Source organism: Mytilus californianus, unplaced genomic scaffold, assembly GCF_021869535.1.
Source record: "Mytilus californianus isolate M0D057914Y unplaced genomic scaffold, xbMytCali1.0.p SCAF_6, whole genome shotgun sequence".
Taxonomy (NCBI): domain Eukaryota; kingdom Metazoa; phylum Mollusca; class Bivalvia; order Mytilida; family Mytilidae; genus Mytilus; species Mytilus californianus.
In genome coordinates this window covers 76196453-76213178 of record NW_026262712.1, presented here as the reverse complement: position 1 = coordinate 76213178, position 16726 = coordinate 76196453, and the positions used below count along the sequence as shown (strand labels likewise).

The 16726-nt window shown below is 32.8% G+C and overlaps 1 protein-coding gene across 1 annotated transcript; it reads left to right on the top strand.

Annotated features, from left to right (window-relative positions):
- The first annotated feature begins 10196 nt into the window (after positions 1 to 10196).
- LOC127704831 (gastrotropin-like) lies at positions 10197 to 16500 on the top strand. Its single transcript, XM_052209061.1, has 4 exons — positions 10197 to 10422; positions 13420 to 13595; positions 13897 to 14010; positions 16008 to 16500. The coding sequence occupies exons 1-4, from the start codon at positions 10347 to 10349 to the stop codon at positions 16056 to 16058; spliced, it is 417 nt and encodes a 138-aa protein (XP_052065021.1). The 5' UTR covers positions 10197 to 10346; the 3' UTR covers positions 16059 to 16500.
- The last annotated feature ends 226 nt before the right edge of the window (positions 16501 to 16726 follow it).

The following is a 16726-nucleotide window of genomic DNA, read 5'->3' as shown; positions in this document are numbered from 1 at the left end:
TGGACTTACCTTTACAATCACGTTTATGCTTACGGTTTCTTTTCTTACCGACCTTTGCTTCGCACGAGTTATCGCCAGTTACGGCACCCACTCCTTAGCCGAGGCCCTAATACATCTGACATGATGTGGCTTTGTAGCCGTCGCCTTTACACTTGGGGTAAATGGCAGGAGCCCCATGACGACACACAGATAAGGTATGATTTTGCTCACCACAATACCAACATAATTTTACATTGTTTAACACATTTGAGTGGTTTCTATATCTTTGGGACATTGATGGTTTGCTGACAACGAGATGGGGATGCACCCTACAACGAATTTCACAAGCTTGCTATCGGGTACGATGGGAACGAACATAGCCCCTTGTCTGAAGTTGTTTTCTAATGTCATTGACTTTAGATTAATTATTTGTTAGATAAATGTCAGTTTATTAATTATATGTATGTGCATAATACTTATTTGATAAACATCCAACAATAAATCCTGAATCAGGTAGATAAATGTAGTCTAAAATGAATGAAAGTAAAGTTTGTTTTATTTACATGTAAAACAAAATAAGTGCAATATGAGGCGAAGCAAATTGATGATTAAAACATGATAACAATCAGAGAAGAAAGATAAATCTACACACATTGAACGCGTCAGCAATCAATATTTACATTAAATAATACGTTTTATTATCGAGTACTGTAAATCAGCGTGTGTAAGAGTGTATCTAGGGTAGTTATATCAAATAATCATTATTCTGGTTCAACGTATTAAGTATATCAAATAATGACCCAATTTATAGGAAATGGATTGAAGATAAAAAATCGTACACTAATTATGAAGAATTTTGTAAAGGATGGGGTGAGAATTCATTCCTTTGTACCATAGGTACTTGCGGACAGGACAATTGTTTTAGCCCCCCCCCCCCCCCCCCCCCCCCCCCCCCCCCAAACCCCCACCCCCCCTTTTTTTTTCTAAAATCCGTTATTTTTTGTTTTCTATTAATTTCAATTATTTTCGTGTTTTTATGTATCATATGAACATAAATATACTACAAATAACTTGTATTTGCTATTTACTATCAATTCCAAGTTAACTATCCACAGAGGTCACTCATATATTATATAGATAAAAAGGGGGAGGGCTAAAAAAATTGTCCTGTCCCCAAGTTCATATGCTTTGTACAGATACATCAAAAACATGTTAATACTGTCGTAGACATTTTCAATTGTATACTCGTCTGTGGTAACATGTTGTAGAATGATAGGAGTTATATTGCAATGTATGGTGTGGTGTTAATTTCATTACTTTTTGAATGCATCTTCCGTACGAAAAACTACAATACAACTGCATACCAAATATCATTGAACTACCACTAGTGGTTCCCCATAAGCTGACCTAATCACAAACTAATACATTGTTAACGCCGCCGGAAACAGCACGCCTAAGTCTCGCCTTTTTTTACTTTGTCGAGACGAGATAAAAACTACAAAATTTAACACTAAAAGCTAGAAAAATAACACTTGCAACTACTTATCTATTGTCGAAAACCAATTGGTTTGCGACTAAAGACCCAACTTCTCCTTGCATTCATATGAGATAAAAAAAAAAAAAAAAAAAAAAGAAAGAAAAAGAAACCGTTGTTAAACTTCATATTCATGCATTTCTTGGTATTAAGTGTAAACAATATTTTATTGTGAAAATAATAACCTTAACATTACAATAGGACAGTTTCATTAGGATTGGAAAACAGGTGAATTTTCACTTTTACAAATTCCTCTCCTAAAAATGATGATTCTAGAAGGGTAAAATTGTTCTGCCTCGAGTAAATTATAAGTTTTTTTTTTCTCCACTATAGTCAAAACCAATCATCTGTTATAGTCAGATGATAATCCATTCCGTTGAAATGTAATGAAATAATAAGGACGGTATGCATTCAAAGTATATATTTAAACATATATACTTGTCTACGACTATAATGACATAGGTTCGCCTGAATATATAATCTAATGCATATTATGAGGGTAGGAATGCCCTTTACCGTCAAGCGTCAAACGGTCATTTTCGGCTACAGCTAGCGTCAAATTGGTTAAAATTTTACCGTGATTCGTCAAAATATCCTTATCGTGATTCGTCAGAGGTCTCAAACAGTTATTGTTACCGTTATATTTGGAAAAAAATTAACGTGATTCGTCAAAATCAGTCGATTTTTTATCGTCTTAAAGAAAATGAACATTTTATCGTCATGCACCAAAAATTACCGTAAACCGTCATTTGGCAATATTTTTTACCGTGATTCGTCATGAAGGTACCCCCATTACGACCCTCTATTATTATATTTGTTCATCAATTCAACAAATACATACAATCTTCTTAATGAGAGAAATTCTCTATTTTGGCATTTTCAATAACTTTAATGGCACTACATTACAATGCATTTCTGTAGTAGAAAATAAAGTACTTTTAAAAATGCCGCATAAGGGACAGGATCTGCTTACCCTTTCGGAGCACATGTGCTTGAGATTACCCCCTGAATTTGGTGGGGTTCGTTTGGTTCAAGCTTTATTTTTCTGTGTTGTGTTTTGTAAACTGTTGTTTGTCTTTTGGTCGTTTTTCGTGTTTTGTCATGGCGTTCTCAGTTTGTTTTCGACTTATGAGTTGAATGTCCCTTTCGTATCTTTCGCTTCCCTTTTATCATTTAATTTAGAAATAGTATTGTCATTATGTGCCGAAAAGGAGGACAATTGACTCTGTGTGCATTTTAAAGTTTAGATTTGGGAAATTAAAGTAAATTGAATGAAGGAAAATAACCAAGAACAGTCAAACTAAATACAGGAGGATTTGACGGAAAAATATAAAGACGCAACAACAGTTTCTGAATTACAAACAGGATGGGGATAGCTAGATCACGCAGATATCCACCACTGGTTTACCAAAAGAGTCTTTTAAATTACAGCCTGGAATAGAACTAGAGACAACAGGCTTATTTGATGATAAGATCAAGATATCAAAATGAAAAAGTACATGTTTCAATTGTTATCTCAGATGGTGCCATTAAAACAAAATACATATATGGTTTGGCGATATCTGGCCACAGCTTTTATTCATAATATAGATTCATATGATATATATATATATATATATAGACAGATAGATGTATATGTATATGTAGATAGATATATGGTTGGTTACCCGAAGATAATATGGCAACCTTGCAGATAGATAGATAGATATATATGAAAATGTAACCTTATAATTAAGAATTGTTTCTTATTTCTAACGAATGATGCGGCATCCCATATAAAAATAACACATTCAGCAATATTTTGTGGATTTAAGTTTAGAAACTGAGAAATAATCATTACACAAATCTACATCTAAACCATAAGATTGGAAAAAAGTTGCCTTATATCTTTATACATATGTTTGTTATTTGTTAGAATCACATGTACACGTAGGGGTTTAACTTAAAAGTAATATACTGTTTTTGTAAATCTGACGATTACCTGGTAAATTATCAAATGGAACATACTGATGCAGAGCTCTGGGGGTTTGCATAAATGACGTCTGATGATGATCCGATGTACAAATGTATATGTGACCTAAAGGAGTTGAGTTAGTGGCGTGATGAGTCGTGAATCCAGTCCAGTCTGGTGACCCATCTGTAAAAACTGTGCACGTCATTGTCTGATTGTTGTCTATGTCTCTGGTCCAATTGTTATAAACCTTGTGGTGTTCTGTAGCCAAGCAAGGTCGCACTTTTCGCTTTATAACTGATCTTCCCAACATGTGCTACAACTCAACAAAAGGTAAATATTAGTTCCACCATGCTACATAGCATTGACATAACAAAATCAAATGACTGTACAAAGAAACAATAACAATAAAAATATTATGTATACTCATAGTTGTGTCTTATGATAGTTACAATAATTTAAAAAAAAATAATTTAAAATTAGTATCACCCCCAGTTTTTTGTGGGGTTCGTGTTGCTTAGTCTTTGGTTTTCTATGTTGTGTCATCTGTACTATTATTTGTCTGTTTGTCTTTTTATTTTTGGCCATGGCGTTGTCAGTTTGTTTTCGATCTATGAGTTTGACTGTCCCTCTGGTATCTTTCGTCCCTCTTTTATTTATTAATTCTTAAATCCACAGTCAGTTGATAGTGACATAGTGTAATATTTGTATATAATTATGTTATTACAATAATTCAAGCTGTGGCCTGTTGATGACATTATGTCTAAATTTGTGATTTATCTGAACTACTCATACCATATCGACCTAGTCTAGGCTAGAGAGTAGTAGCAACTATACATGTCACTGTGATGACTGATGTTGACAGACTCGACACTGACAGTTTTCAGTAACAAGTGTGTAGGTACATGCAAAATTTATAGCAGGATTATACAGTGTTCCAGCTAGGATTTCAAAAGGGCAGGGTGCCAATCCTGAAAAAGGGCATTTAACGCGTGATATGATAATATGAAAAGGGCGTGTTTTAATAAAGATTATAATCAAACATTGTTTGTTCATTGAATCACTGGTTATATATATACAAGAACAACATCATTAGCCCAGAGAAAAACTATCTTTCTACTTTTTAGGCTGAAAACTTGTCAAGCAGCTTGTCACACAAGTTTTAAATCATTGCTTGGCACAGTTAAGCTTTATATGCAGTATTTTTTGAAAAATGTCCTGCTTCATTCTGTTTCTATGGTCTGACACACTTTACAAGTTTCACCTTTCTACCTTTTCTGTGCTTAATGGCAATACAACACAAACCAGCTGTAAATGCACAATGTTAGTAGTGAACAGTGAAAATTTGGATTGAAATAAAAAATACAGAAAAAGATGACCAAGGCACCCTACCAACCCTGCTACTAAAACCCTCTTTAACTTTTCCCATAACTCAAAACACCTAAACATATAAATTCTAAAGCCAGAAGTATGAAGACATATTTTATAATATCTTAGTAGGTTACTCAATGCTAGGAAAAAATAAGATTGAGTAATCTTTCTTTATTTGGGTGTGCTCCTTCTTTGGAGGATAATAAACAGTACGTAGAAGATGTAAATACGATCAACAATATGGCGGCCGATTTTGTTATTTTCGTATAAAAAAATGAAGGCAGTCAATAAAAAATACGTCTTAATTTGCTATTTATTTCACGGAAAACTCGGATATATACATATAATGATATATGTATGCTAAACTCCACCAGCAAGCTAACATTTAGACATGACGATTGTTGGCTTCTGCTTGTAACTCCGTGCAGGGTCTCTGTGCAAGATTTCCAAGATTTTTGTTTATTTGTATCGAAAGTTGAACTTCCGGTTACGAACCTTGGACCTTTCGCCCCAAAGGGTACGTCCCTTTGCACCTTTGTACGTTCATATCCTTTCATGGAATATTTGCTGTATATCAATATGTGCTATGAAAGATCTAGGTACACATTCCCGATGTATACCCTTATAAGGAAAATTTAATTATAATTCGGGATATATTAACCTGGATGATCTGTTAGTGTTACAGCATAAATACAATTTGTTAAGCTAAACCATAGGCACTAGACGATCTGTCAATACTCAATTTCAATAGTAATAATATATGGACAAAAAGTAATATTAAAAAAAAAATAATAATTAAACTCGTCGTCATATATATATATATATGAGTACCTATCGGTATCAGGCAGACTATACATGCATCTAATTTGATCTAGAATACAATGACGAAATCATTATTATAATCTGCAAATCTTAGGACAATATTGCATCTAATTACTCATATTTGTAAAAATTAAATATTTATTTTAAAAATGAAAACGAATAATGGGACCAATCTCTTTCAGTCTTTGCATGTGCTCTCCACGTGGCGATGAAATTCCTGATGGAATGGTTAAAAAATGACGATCGATAAAATGAATTCTTTCTATGATTACTTCTAATAAACATTAGAAGCATGAGACAGGTTATAACCATACAATACTAACACTACTTTACCATTACAAGATATTACTTTTCAATTTTTTCAATTTTACCGCTAACGAAATTTAAACAGCTTGCTTGATGCGATGAAATTCTGTAAAGGACTAAATTACGTCACAGAATATAACGTCACTCATGTTAGGTAAATCTAAAACATGAAACACAATCCGTCAGTGGCCCCAGCGATAACTGAATTTAAGTCTTATTTACTTAAATTCCATTAATGACGTCAAAACCTTTCGAATTTTGGGTCCTCAATGCTCTTCAACTTCATTGGCCTTTTTAACTTTTTTTATTCGAGCGTCACTGATGAGTCTTTTGTAGACGAAACGCGCGTCTGGCGTACAAAATTTTAATCCTGGTATCTATGATGAGTTTATGATACAATGTAACAGTCGAAACAGGAAATGAAGGCATGGAGAAACATCATTTCAATTATTATAAAAAGAGACTTTTTTAAAAGTCATTTATCAGTTATTAATATATTACTTGAGGGTTTACCCCCCGCCCCAAAAAAATATAAATAAATAAAAACAAATTATCAAAACAAAAAATAACAAAAAATCCTAGCTCAGATTGGCTTATTTCTTCGATAAAGATGCGCCCACATGATCAATTTTGACAGGAATTGCATTCATTGATGTTAAATTCACCAAAATTTATACGCTTTGTAAGTTCAGAACCACAAATCATAGACTACCTAAAGAAACAGGACGGTGGAATGGTATAGAAAGGGAAAATAAAATATGTTTGAAATGTAATAATAACGGTATTGGTGATGAATATCATTATATTCTGGAATGTAAAACATTTGAAATTGACAGGAAAAACCTAATAGATGAAAATGTGTGGCAAAGACCAAATATTTTGAAATTCAAAGAAATTATGAATTTTACAAACAAGTTTAAATTATAAAAACTGTTACAGTAGATTTATACGCAAACTAAATAACTTATGTCTTCTCTAGGCAATAACACAACCCCCATTTTGTATTTATTGTACCTAATGATATATGTGTATGTTGATAATTGTTGTATGCTTGTGTGTATGTTCGTGTGTATGGTGTTATTGTAAATAAGTTTGTTTTCATCGCTATATGTATGTATATCTCTGTAATAAAGATTTTTATTATCATTCATGCTTCGACTTACAAAATTTAATCTCTCCTCGTTACTTTCGTTTACGGAACACTAAGTCTTCATTGATTAAAATATCAATGCCAGAGAGGAATTAAATGACAAAAAACGGTTTTCTTCTTGTTTGATAGACATTTTAATTTTAATTTATAGCAACATAATAGCAGCCAACAAAAGACAACACAACAAATGAAAAATAATATCTTTAAACAAACCCATGGGTTCCAACTATCACAAAGAAGGACAAACTCTGAAATACTCATTAAAAATGTAATCAGTTGAACGGCTAGTACAAATAGTAATCAATCATTGAACTACATAGTAATGCCTTTGAAAGCACAATGGATGTGGAGAAAACCAATCCGGACTACAAGACTTAGTGATTACCCATAATAAACATTTTCGAAATATAAAAATAGTTGAAATAGTACTTTCAAAATTGGTAAAATAATTATTAGATTTTTATCGATCTTTCCTGCACCTGTATAACCTGGCTCATATGCTTAAGTCCCATATCACGACTTGTAAGCGTGATATTGATTTGACTCAGCCTTAAGAACTTCAACCAATTCTAAAATCATGCATAAACATGCTGTTACTCAAGGTTAACTTAATCTTCACGTCATTGTGCTGTTATAGCTTTAAACAAAGGAAAACCTTTCATTCGAACATGAAAACAACATAAAAAGTAATACACACCGATAAATCGATGATACAATTTTCAAAAAATAGAAGATACAAACAGCTGGATGCAATATAAAGGGTTTTGGGCTACTCGCTTAATTAAGATTCAATTTATAACTCGTAGCTGATATTGTATGAATATTGCTTTTTGATAGGAACTGTCTAGACAGGTACAAAGTGTTGATATCTCAAAAACTATAAAACACATGTTTAAAACATCAAAGCATATTTTTAAATACACATCCATATAAATAAACCAAATCATCCATAATTTTGTATTAATTTTTTAAAAGATAAAATGGAGATGTTTACTTTTTAGTCGACGTTACTAGTATAGGAATATGTTTATATTATATTGACGAACATCTCAGCTGAGTTTGTTTTTTTGTAGAGCTGGTAAAACTAGATGTTACTTTATGTAAAGAGCATTGTTAGAGATGTTATTGTGACGTCTGTATTTTTTTGTAGACTGTTGAACTTGAAGGTGGTGGTGTGAAAATGACTCTAGAGTTTAAAAGAGGTTGAAATGGCAGTGGAATTTTAGTTTTATTGTATTGGAAAAAATTTCTTTTTTGGAGTTAGGTGATTACGTGAGGATTTTTTTTTTGTCATAAAACTAACACCTTTATCTTTAATTCCTTTTCTAGGTGTATGTCCCGGTTGTTGGAGTTGTCCCGATTGTTGGAGTATGGATATAGATATAACGATATAGATTTGCAAATTCAAAAATGTTTTGTTGAATTCAAAAAGATATAAAAGTATCTTTGTGATTCTTTTCTATATATAAGAATTAAGGTATGCGATGTCTCTATTTGTCTTTTCGATCTTTTATCAGTAATTGTGTTGGCTGTCTTTCTAACTTTTTTTTAAAATGAATAAAAGGATATTATATTAAGTATTAGATAGCAACCGAAAGAAACGACAAACTCCCCACACAAGACATAGAAAGCCAAGAAGGTCAACAAACGGTCTTTTACAATTAAAAAATATCTGTGCAATATGTCAAGCTCTAAATCGTTAGAAATACAGTGTGTAAACCATTTAAGATATACAATGAACACCTAAAAGACATTTAATATATTACTACAGACAGGTAAAAAGCTAGGTTTGAAATAATACTTTTTAGAACAATCTTTTGGTCAAAATCATACTTGTTCACTTGTTATCTTCGAAATTTATATATTTTAAGATTATTAAATGTATTGTATAAAGGTAAACTTGGTGCCACATATGGAACAGGATATGCGTACCTATCCGGAGCACAAGAGATCATCCCTGTTTTTGTGGGGTTCTTGTTACCCAGTCTACTGTTCTTCGTGAAGTGTTTTGTTGACTGATTTTGTCTTTTCATCGTTTTCGACTTTTTTCCTTAGTGGTGTCGGTTTCTCTTTGACTTATGGATTTTGATCGTCGCTTTAGTAACTTTGAACTCTTTGTTTCAGTAAAATTATTGCTGTTACCCTTTTGCTCACGTTAAATAATATCAATTTCCGGCAATCAGGACAGGTTGATGATTTTAGTCTTTCGTCACGTAGTCTAAAATGAATTCCTAATTTGACTGTTCTAAAAAACCGAACTAGACACGCGCTTCCATTTTTTTGTAACTTCGCCACATTCTGTATGTGGCAGTGCCTGTCACAAGTCAGTTGTTGTCGTTTGTTGTTGTATATCATATCTGCTTTTCGTTTAGTTTATTGTTTTGTACATAAATCCGGTCATTAGTTTTCTTGCTTGAATTGTTTTACATTTTTTTTCATTTCGGGGCCTTTTATAGCTTACAATGCGGCATGGGTTTTGCTCGTTGTTGAAGGTTGTACGGTGACCTATAATTTTTCTACGTCATTTGATGTCTGATGCAGAGTTGTCTCAATGGCAATCATACCACATCTTCTTAATATGCGGATCTTTTATAGACACGCGCTTAACGTCACTTTTGAATTAGCGAAGTCAGTTGAAATTTGAGTTCAAAACGGACAATTTCTGTGGGTGATGAAATGATTATAACTTTAAATCAGGATATACTTGTTTATTTTTCGAAAATTTTGATTTCATAACATAAGAATAGCTGTATTTTAGATGTGTCTCCGGTCAGCTTCGATCAAGAATGACTGCTTATTTGTTTTCTGCCATCGAAATTGTTTCATGTCATCCGAAATGCTCCATTTATTCGATGTGTCTCAGGTCAGCTTCGATCAAGAATGACTGCGTATTTGTCTTCTGTCATCGAAATTTTTTCATGTCATCCGAAATGCTTCGTTTAAAATAGCAGACATACTATTTGTCAGTATTTTACACATCTTTAGATATTTCTCAGATATATATTAACAAGTAAAATTCTTAATCATTTAAAGGTTTACATATAACAACTGCATGACTGTGTGTACTGAAATCGAGGCAATAGGTAATTTTAACCAGACAAGATAGGTAGATTTATATACACATAGAGTTCGTTAACACTCGATATTTACATTAAATAATACGTTTTATTGCTGACTGTTGTAGAATTTGCAGTGTTAGTGTGTATTTAGGACAGTAAAAAAAAAATTCAAATATGGCTCAATTTTTAGGAAAATGGATAGAAGATGGAAATTCAATAAAAAATTATGATGAATTTTGTAGAGCAGCGGGTAAGAATTTCATATATATTGATCAGCTAGATTATTTGCACCTATTGTTCGGCCGTTAACATCTTCTATTGTTTACGCTAGTCAGTGAATCTGGTAGTCTTCCAATCTGTACTACTGAACAGAATGACTTTATATTTGGCAACAGGTTGTATAACGCGTGAGTGTTTTTGGATCTGTCAGACACCTACCTTTCCGATACGTTGAATTACGAATAAGGATTATGCTTAGCACAAAGTAGCGTGCGTTTTGGTTTTTAATTGTTTTTGTAAGTTAATATGTTCGAGGAAGAACTGTCTTATATTTTGAATGGGAAATTATATCATTTATGACATAGATGTACACCGTAAGTCGGTGTGTTGAATAGACCACAATGATCATCTGAAGTCCTTATTCGTTAATCTAGAGGTAACCTAGCTTGTATGAACCAGAGTCCTTTTTACTTTAATTTGACAAAGATTTTTTGTTATTTAATTGGTATATAATAACTTACGCCTTAGCGTAGTTTGTTATTGTTTCTGATATATGACCTCACATGTTATTATTATTGTCTGTAAGTAATTATACATCGATATCTTACGTGAAGATTTTTTATTCTGATTTATTTATCAAAAAAAGTTATAGAAAACCGCTTACTAAAAATATAGTTCCAACTTCAAGCGTCAAGTCAAATTCAAAAGTGTTCTTCCTAACTACTGGCTAAGATACACACAACACCATATGCATCCCATTTTTTATCAGCTTCTAGCAGGTGAATTAATGTTAATTTGTATTAGTTTCTGACAAGTGTACACACGACCATTACAAATCTTATCTTTGTTGGGTTCGTGTTGCTCATTATTTAGTTTTCTATGTAATGTTTTAAGGACTTGTTATTTATATTATTTGTCTTTCGTTTTATGCCATATGGTGATGTCAGTTTATCTTCGACTTATAATAAATGCAATAAAATCAAGTAAAACACAGTCGTCATTTATTTTTGAAGTTAGAATTTCCGTTGCAGTCTTTGATAGACTAAATTCTATGGATCGTGTAGTTCGTTCTTTTGAAAGCTATGATTTTATACACACTTGTCTTCGGAATTAATCCACATAATCTGATTAAAATAAACTTGGTTAAATAATTGAAAAGGGTTTTGATCAATCAGGTCTTTAATTCATCTTTTGTACTAATTAACGGTCTTTCCTTAGCTATAGAAGATACTGTATAAAAAGCATTTTCCTGGACAAACGCAGGCAGGATTAAGTCTCAAAATGTCTTACTAATAATATTTTCTTTATGGCAAGAGTTTATATCCAGTCGAATTAATGGAATTCCTATTGGTACTTCCTGCACATCTATTAATGCACCTCTTGTTGTTGACGTTTATTCTTTTAATATTATGATTCTTCTTTCAAGAAAAACTTCAGGCAGGGAAAATTAAAAACTATGACAAAGTAATTTAGGACATTGGTTTTCTCTTTAGAATTTTTAACATTTTGTCATGCATGGACCTTTTATAGCTTACTATATGGTATGGGTTTTGCTCATTGTTGAAGGCCAAACAGTATCAAATAGTAGTTTACATTATCGATATATGGCCTCTGGTCGATAGTTGTCTCGTTAGCAATCACACCACACCTCCTTATTTTATATAATCGACATTTAACAATGATAGCAGATATCTAAATGCAACTTCCAAGCAAGGACCGGAGCTCATAAATTCATAAAAACGCAGGACTTCAGGTAGGTTTGGAGAGCCGACGACTTTGCTTCGGCAGTTTATCTTGATGATGTTCTTATATCGCTGATACTCTGAAGTTTATTCAACATGCTGAATGTTAATGCATGTATCCAAAAGAACTCTTAGACTAATCTAGCTTGATACAGCCAAAATAATTATAACAGTCAATATTTTCAATTTTCAGATATATATATTTTTACAAAGAGGAAAAATTGAAACTAAAATATACGACCAAAGGGATAATTTGAACTTTGCCATCTGTAACTTCCTTTTTTTTTGGACCCGGATATTCATCTTCTTGCACCCTATGGCGTGTACATTTCGAAATGTTTTAAGAAAGCGGACGTTAATGAACGTAACCTTGCATTAACACAAAAGTTACTTTTACAGGAAACCCATTTTAGTTTGAAAAAAACTTTGACGTCTTTAACAGCATAGTAATATCTTTAAATAAAATGTTTCTCGTAAAAAAATAAAACATATATATGACAGTATTTCTCACTCCAAGTTTATAAATATCACTCGAGGAAAATTCTGACATATTCAAAAAGCAAGTGTCAAAGGCGAGATATGTAACAATGGTCTTTTCTTCCGATGATCTGACGATTTGGAATAATTACTTGCCTCTCACAAATGCTGCCGATTTCAATTAAACTCTGTCATGAGAATTCATGAAACCTGTTATAGGAATGCTGTTTTTGAGTTCTTTGCGTGGCAGTATCCATTGCAAACAGTTAACATTTCATTCCACAATATGATATATATTTATTTCCCGTTCAAGTTAGTGCCCATCCTGTTGGTAGCTGTACTGTTATTTTTTTTCTTATTGTGTGTTATAGGTATAGTTTTACAACATACGCTAAAGATAGGGGAAGCGGGAGGTTTGTTCGGACGAAAAACTGGTTTAAATTAACCACAGTTTGTGCCTGTACTAAGTCAGTCTTCCTGGACCAAGTTCAGTACGTTCCTGTTTGTCTTGTTTGCTCGTCTGGTTTTTTTCTGTAGTGGATGTTTTCTGTTGTACTGTCTTTTGGGGATTTCTATTATCCTTTAAGGTATTACTATATTACACCAGTGTAGCGAGCGGAATATCAAAGTGCCTTGTTTTAAATGACTACTTTTATTATCATTTGAATACACGGAAAATGACGTATTAAAGTTAAAAAAAATATGTAAGTTGAAACGTTTTAAGTTCTACACGTACTCTGTACACCCATTAAGATGACATGCAGAACATGAAATAAATAACGAAATAAAAAAAAATCTTCTACATATAGGTATACCTGATGATATGAAAGACAAACACAGGGACGCAACATCAGTTTTGGAATATGAACAAGACGGAGATTACTGGATCTTAAAGATGTCATACAGTGGTTTACCAACGAAAACATTCAAATTCCAACCTGGGAAAGAACTGGAGACGACAGGTTACTTTGACGATGTGCTGAAGGTATGAAAAGAAAATGACATGTTTAAATGTTGAATGACTTTATGATGAGAGGGAAAAATTTAGTGATAGAGAAAATGCATATCTCTCTTTACATGTTTAAGGATAAACAATATTTAATAGCCAGTTAAATAAGAACAACGTACTATAAATTATACGCATAATAAAAGAAACAAGTTATAATAATTAAGTCGAAATACTTTAAGATACTTTTAATCAAATTTCTTGTTCGTCCTGGCCTGCATGAACTATTTGACACTGGACATTAAGCAACCAACAATCAATTAAAAATATTGTCTTGAAGCTTATGGTAACATTTGAATCAGACAGCAAATGTGTGGTCGTTGAGAAAAATGAAATGATGGGTTATAAGCCATTCACAGTTACTCGGGAAGTTAAAGGCGATATGATGTTTACAGTGAGTACATATTTTTATTCTTTTATCAAACTATTGTCATATATATATATATATAGTTGAATAACCATTTGATGGTGTACAATAATAAACAAAAATCTTTTTATATTCAGCATTGCATACAACAATGTAAATAAATGTCAACCATTTAGTTCTAAAATAAAAAGTAGATAAAGGAAACAACTAGTCTGAAAGAAGACGATTTATTTGTTAATGGTAATTGGTTTGTTCTAGCTTTCAGTAACAGTGCTTACTCTTAGCTTAGATCTGTACTCTATGGTTTTCTTTTGCTAGTTGTTTTTTATGCTTCGTGCCAATATGATGACTCAAGCCTTTTCCAACCGATGTTTACGGGTTGTTTTAATTGTGCTGTTACACCACTGTCCCAGGTTAAGGGAGGGTTTACTTAACCCTGTCACATCTTTTGTGTCCGTTCCAAGTCAAGAGACTGTAATTTAATGGTTGGTGATTGTTGCTGTCTGTATGACTTGGTTTTATTTTTATTAATATACCCCGCTAGCTATCGCTCCGAAAGGAAAGGTGTATACTGGTTTTCGTATGTCCGTTATTCGTTTGTCCGTCCGGTCGTCATACTACAAATCAAAGCTTTATTGAATTTTGTATCAAGTTTCATGTGAGCATTGCTATACTGTGTGATGTTTTCTTCAGATTCAACGCACGTCAACTTTCTGTTTACCGAATACTTATATGTCCTTACACAAAATGGCCGTGTATAAGATTTTGGTCGCATTTTTCTCAGGAACTACAAATCAAGGCTTAGGGTTTTCTCATTGTTGAAGGCCGTACGGTGTCATATAATTGCTTACTTCTACGTCATATGGTCTCTAGTATATAGTTGTCAATCATACACAATCTTCTTTTTTTATATATCAAAATTTGAGCAATTGGTTTTCTTCATCTTAAAAAAGGAAAAATAAAGCTATTAAAAAAATGTAATTTGAATAAAAATTTTAACTATTTGAAAATTCAGTGGTCTCCAGTGGAAATATCTCGTTGATCTCTCGGTACAGGGGTCAAACATGTATCTGTGATATACAAGTACAAGTGCGAATAAAGTACAAGTGCGAATAAAGAATATAGAAATATGATGAAGATTATGTTTGCCAGTTCAATACAGATGAAGGTTAAAATCTACTTGTCAGCTTATGACCTTCAACATCAACTCCTTTTCCTTCGCCAGAAAAGATTATTGCACTGTGTTCTTGTCATGATGCTGACTGATGTGTTGTGAAAATGTTTTCTTAGTCTATGTGGCCCGTCTATGTCAGTGTATAAATATGTTTATCTTATGACTGACGTTCATCTGTGTTTTGTTACTTTATAGATATGATAAGTATTAGATACACCTTGAGGGCGTTCACACCAAGATATTATTGTCAATGCAGAATGATAGTTTTCAATAAATTAGGAGGATGGTCTTTCAGCGATTTTACCATTATGTTATTGAAAAACATGATAAATGCAGGGTATCCAATTTCATTAAACGACATCTTGATGTAAGTCCAGATATTACTGTATGTTTAGATGAAATTGAGAATGGAAACGGGGATTGTGTCAAAGAGACAACAGCCTAAGGCCACAATGGGTCTTCAACACAGCTGGAAAATCCCGCACCCGGAGGCGGGTTTCAGCTGGTCCCTAAACAATAATGTATACTAGTTCAGCGAAAATGGACGTCATACTAAACTCCGAAACATATAAATGAACCAAAATTAAAAAGCATACAAGGCTAACAAAGACCACAGGTTCCTGACTTGGGACAGGCGCAAAAATGCATGTTTTGTGAGATCTCAACCCTTCCCCTCAACCTCTAGCCAATGTGGAATAAGCAAACACACAGTAATACGCAGAGTAACACTCAGTTTAAAAGAAGTTCGAGTCCGATAGAACACATTATATATATGATGTTGTATATTATATGTTATATGATTTTATAACCCTTAACTGAATTTTCTCTACCATTATTTGCATTTTTGTAGACTGTTGAAATTAGTGATGTAAAAATGACTTCAGAGTTTAAAAGAGGTTGAAATGGCAGTGGAATGTTATTTTACAGTATTCGGATAGAGACAAACACCAACGGTTATATATACCTACGATCTGGACTGGAAATTATTTTTGTTCGAAGCACAGAAGAGAAATGTTTACCGTTTTAGGAAGTTTTTCATTCAAATAATATTTAACTATTTTTAGAAGATTATTACATAATTTATTTTTTTGCCGATTTCCGTTGATGTGAAACAAAAAATGGTTTACTTCTGAATGTAATAGAACATAACTGTGTGTACTGACATTCAAGTGTACTTTCTTAATTAGTTACATGTTTTGCACTAGCTGATACTATTAAGTTTAATGCGTCAGTTATCATTTCTCTGATGTTTATATACTGTCAAGCTTGAAAGAATTCTATGTTAACACATGATATTAAGCATATGATTGTCTGCTTTTTTTAATAAATTTTGATAATTTGAGATAAAAATCTTTGAATTTCGGACCCGGTGGGCTTCCTTTCTAGTCCATTGTAGCCAGATAGGACTTTTTATTCAGGGCCAAATTAGCAACATTTGGTAAGTACTTTCTAAGGAACATTTCTTCATGTTTTGTTTTCATTTCACTTCATCTGTTGAAAAGAAAAGAAATATGTACTTTCCATTGGATTTCAATGTCGATGTAAAATTTTACCGTAGCTAGCGCCCAT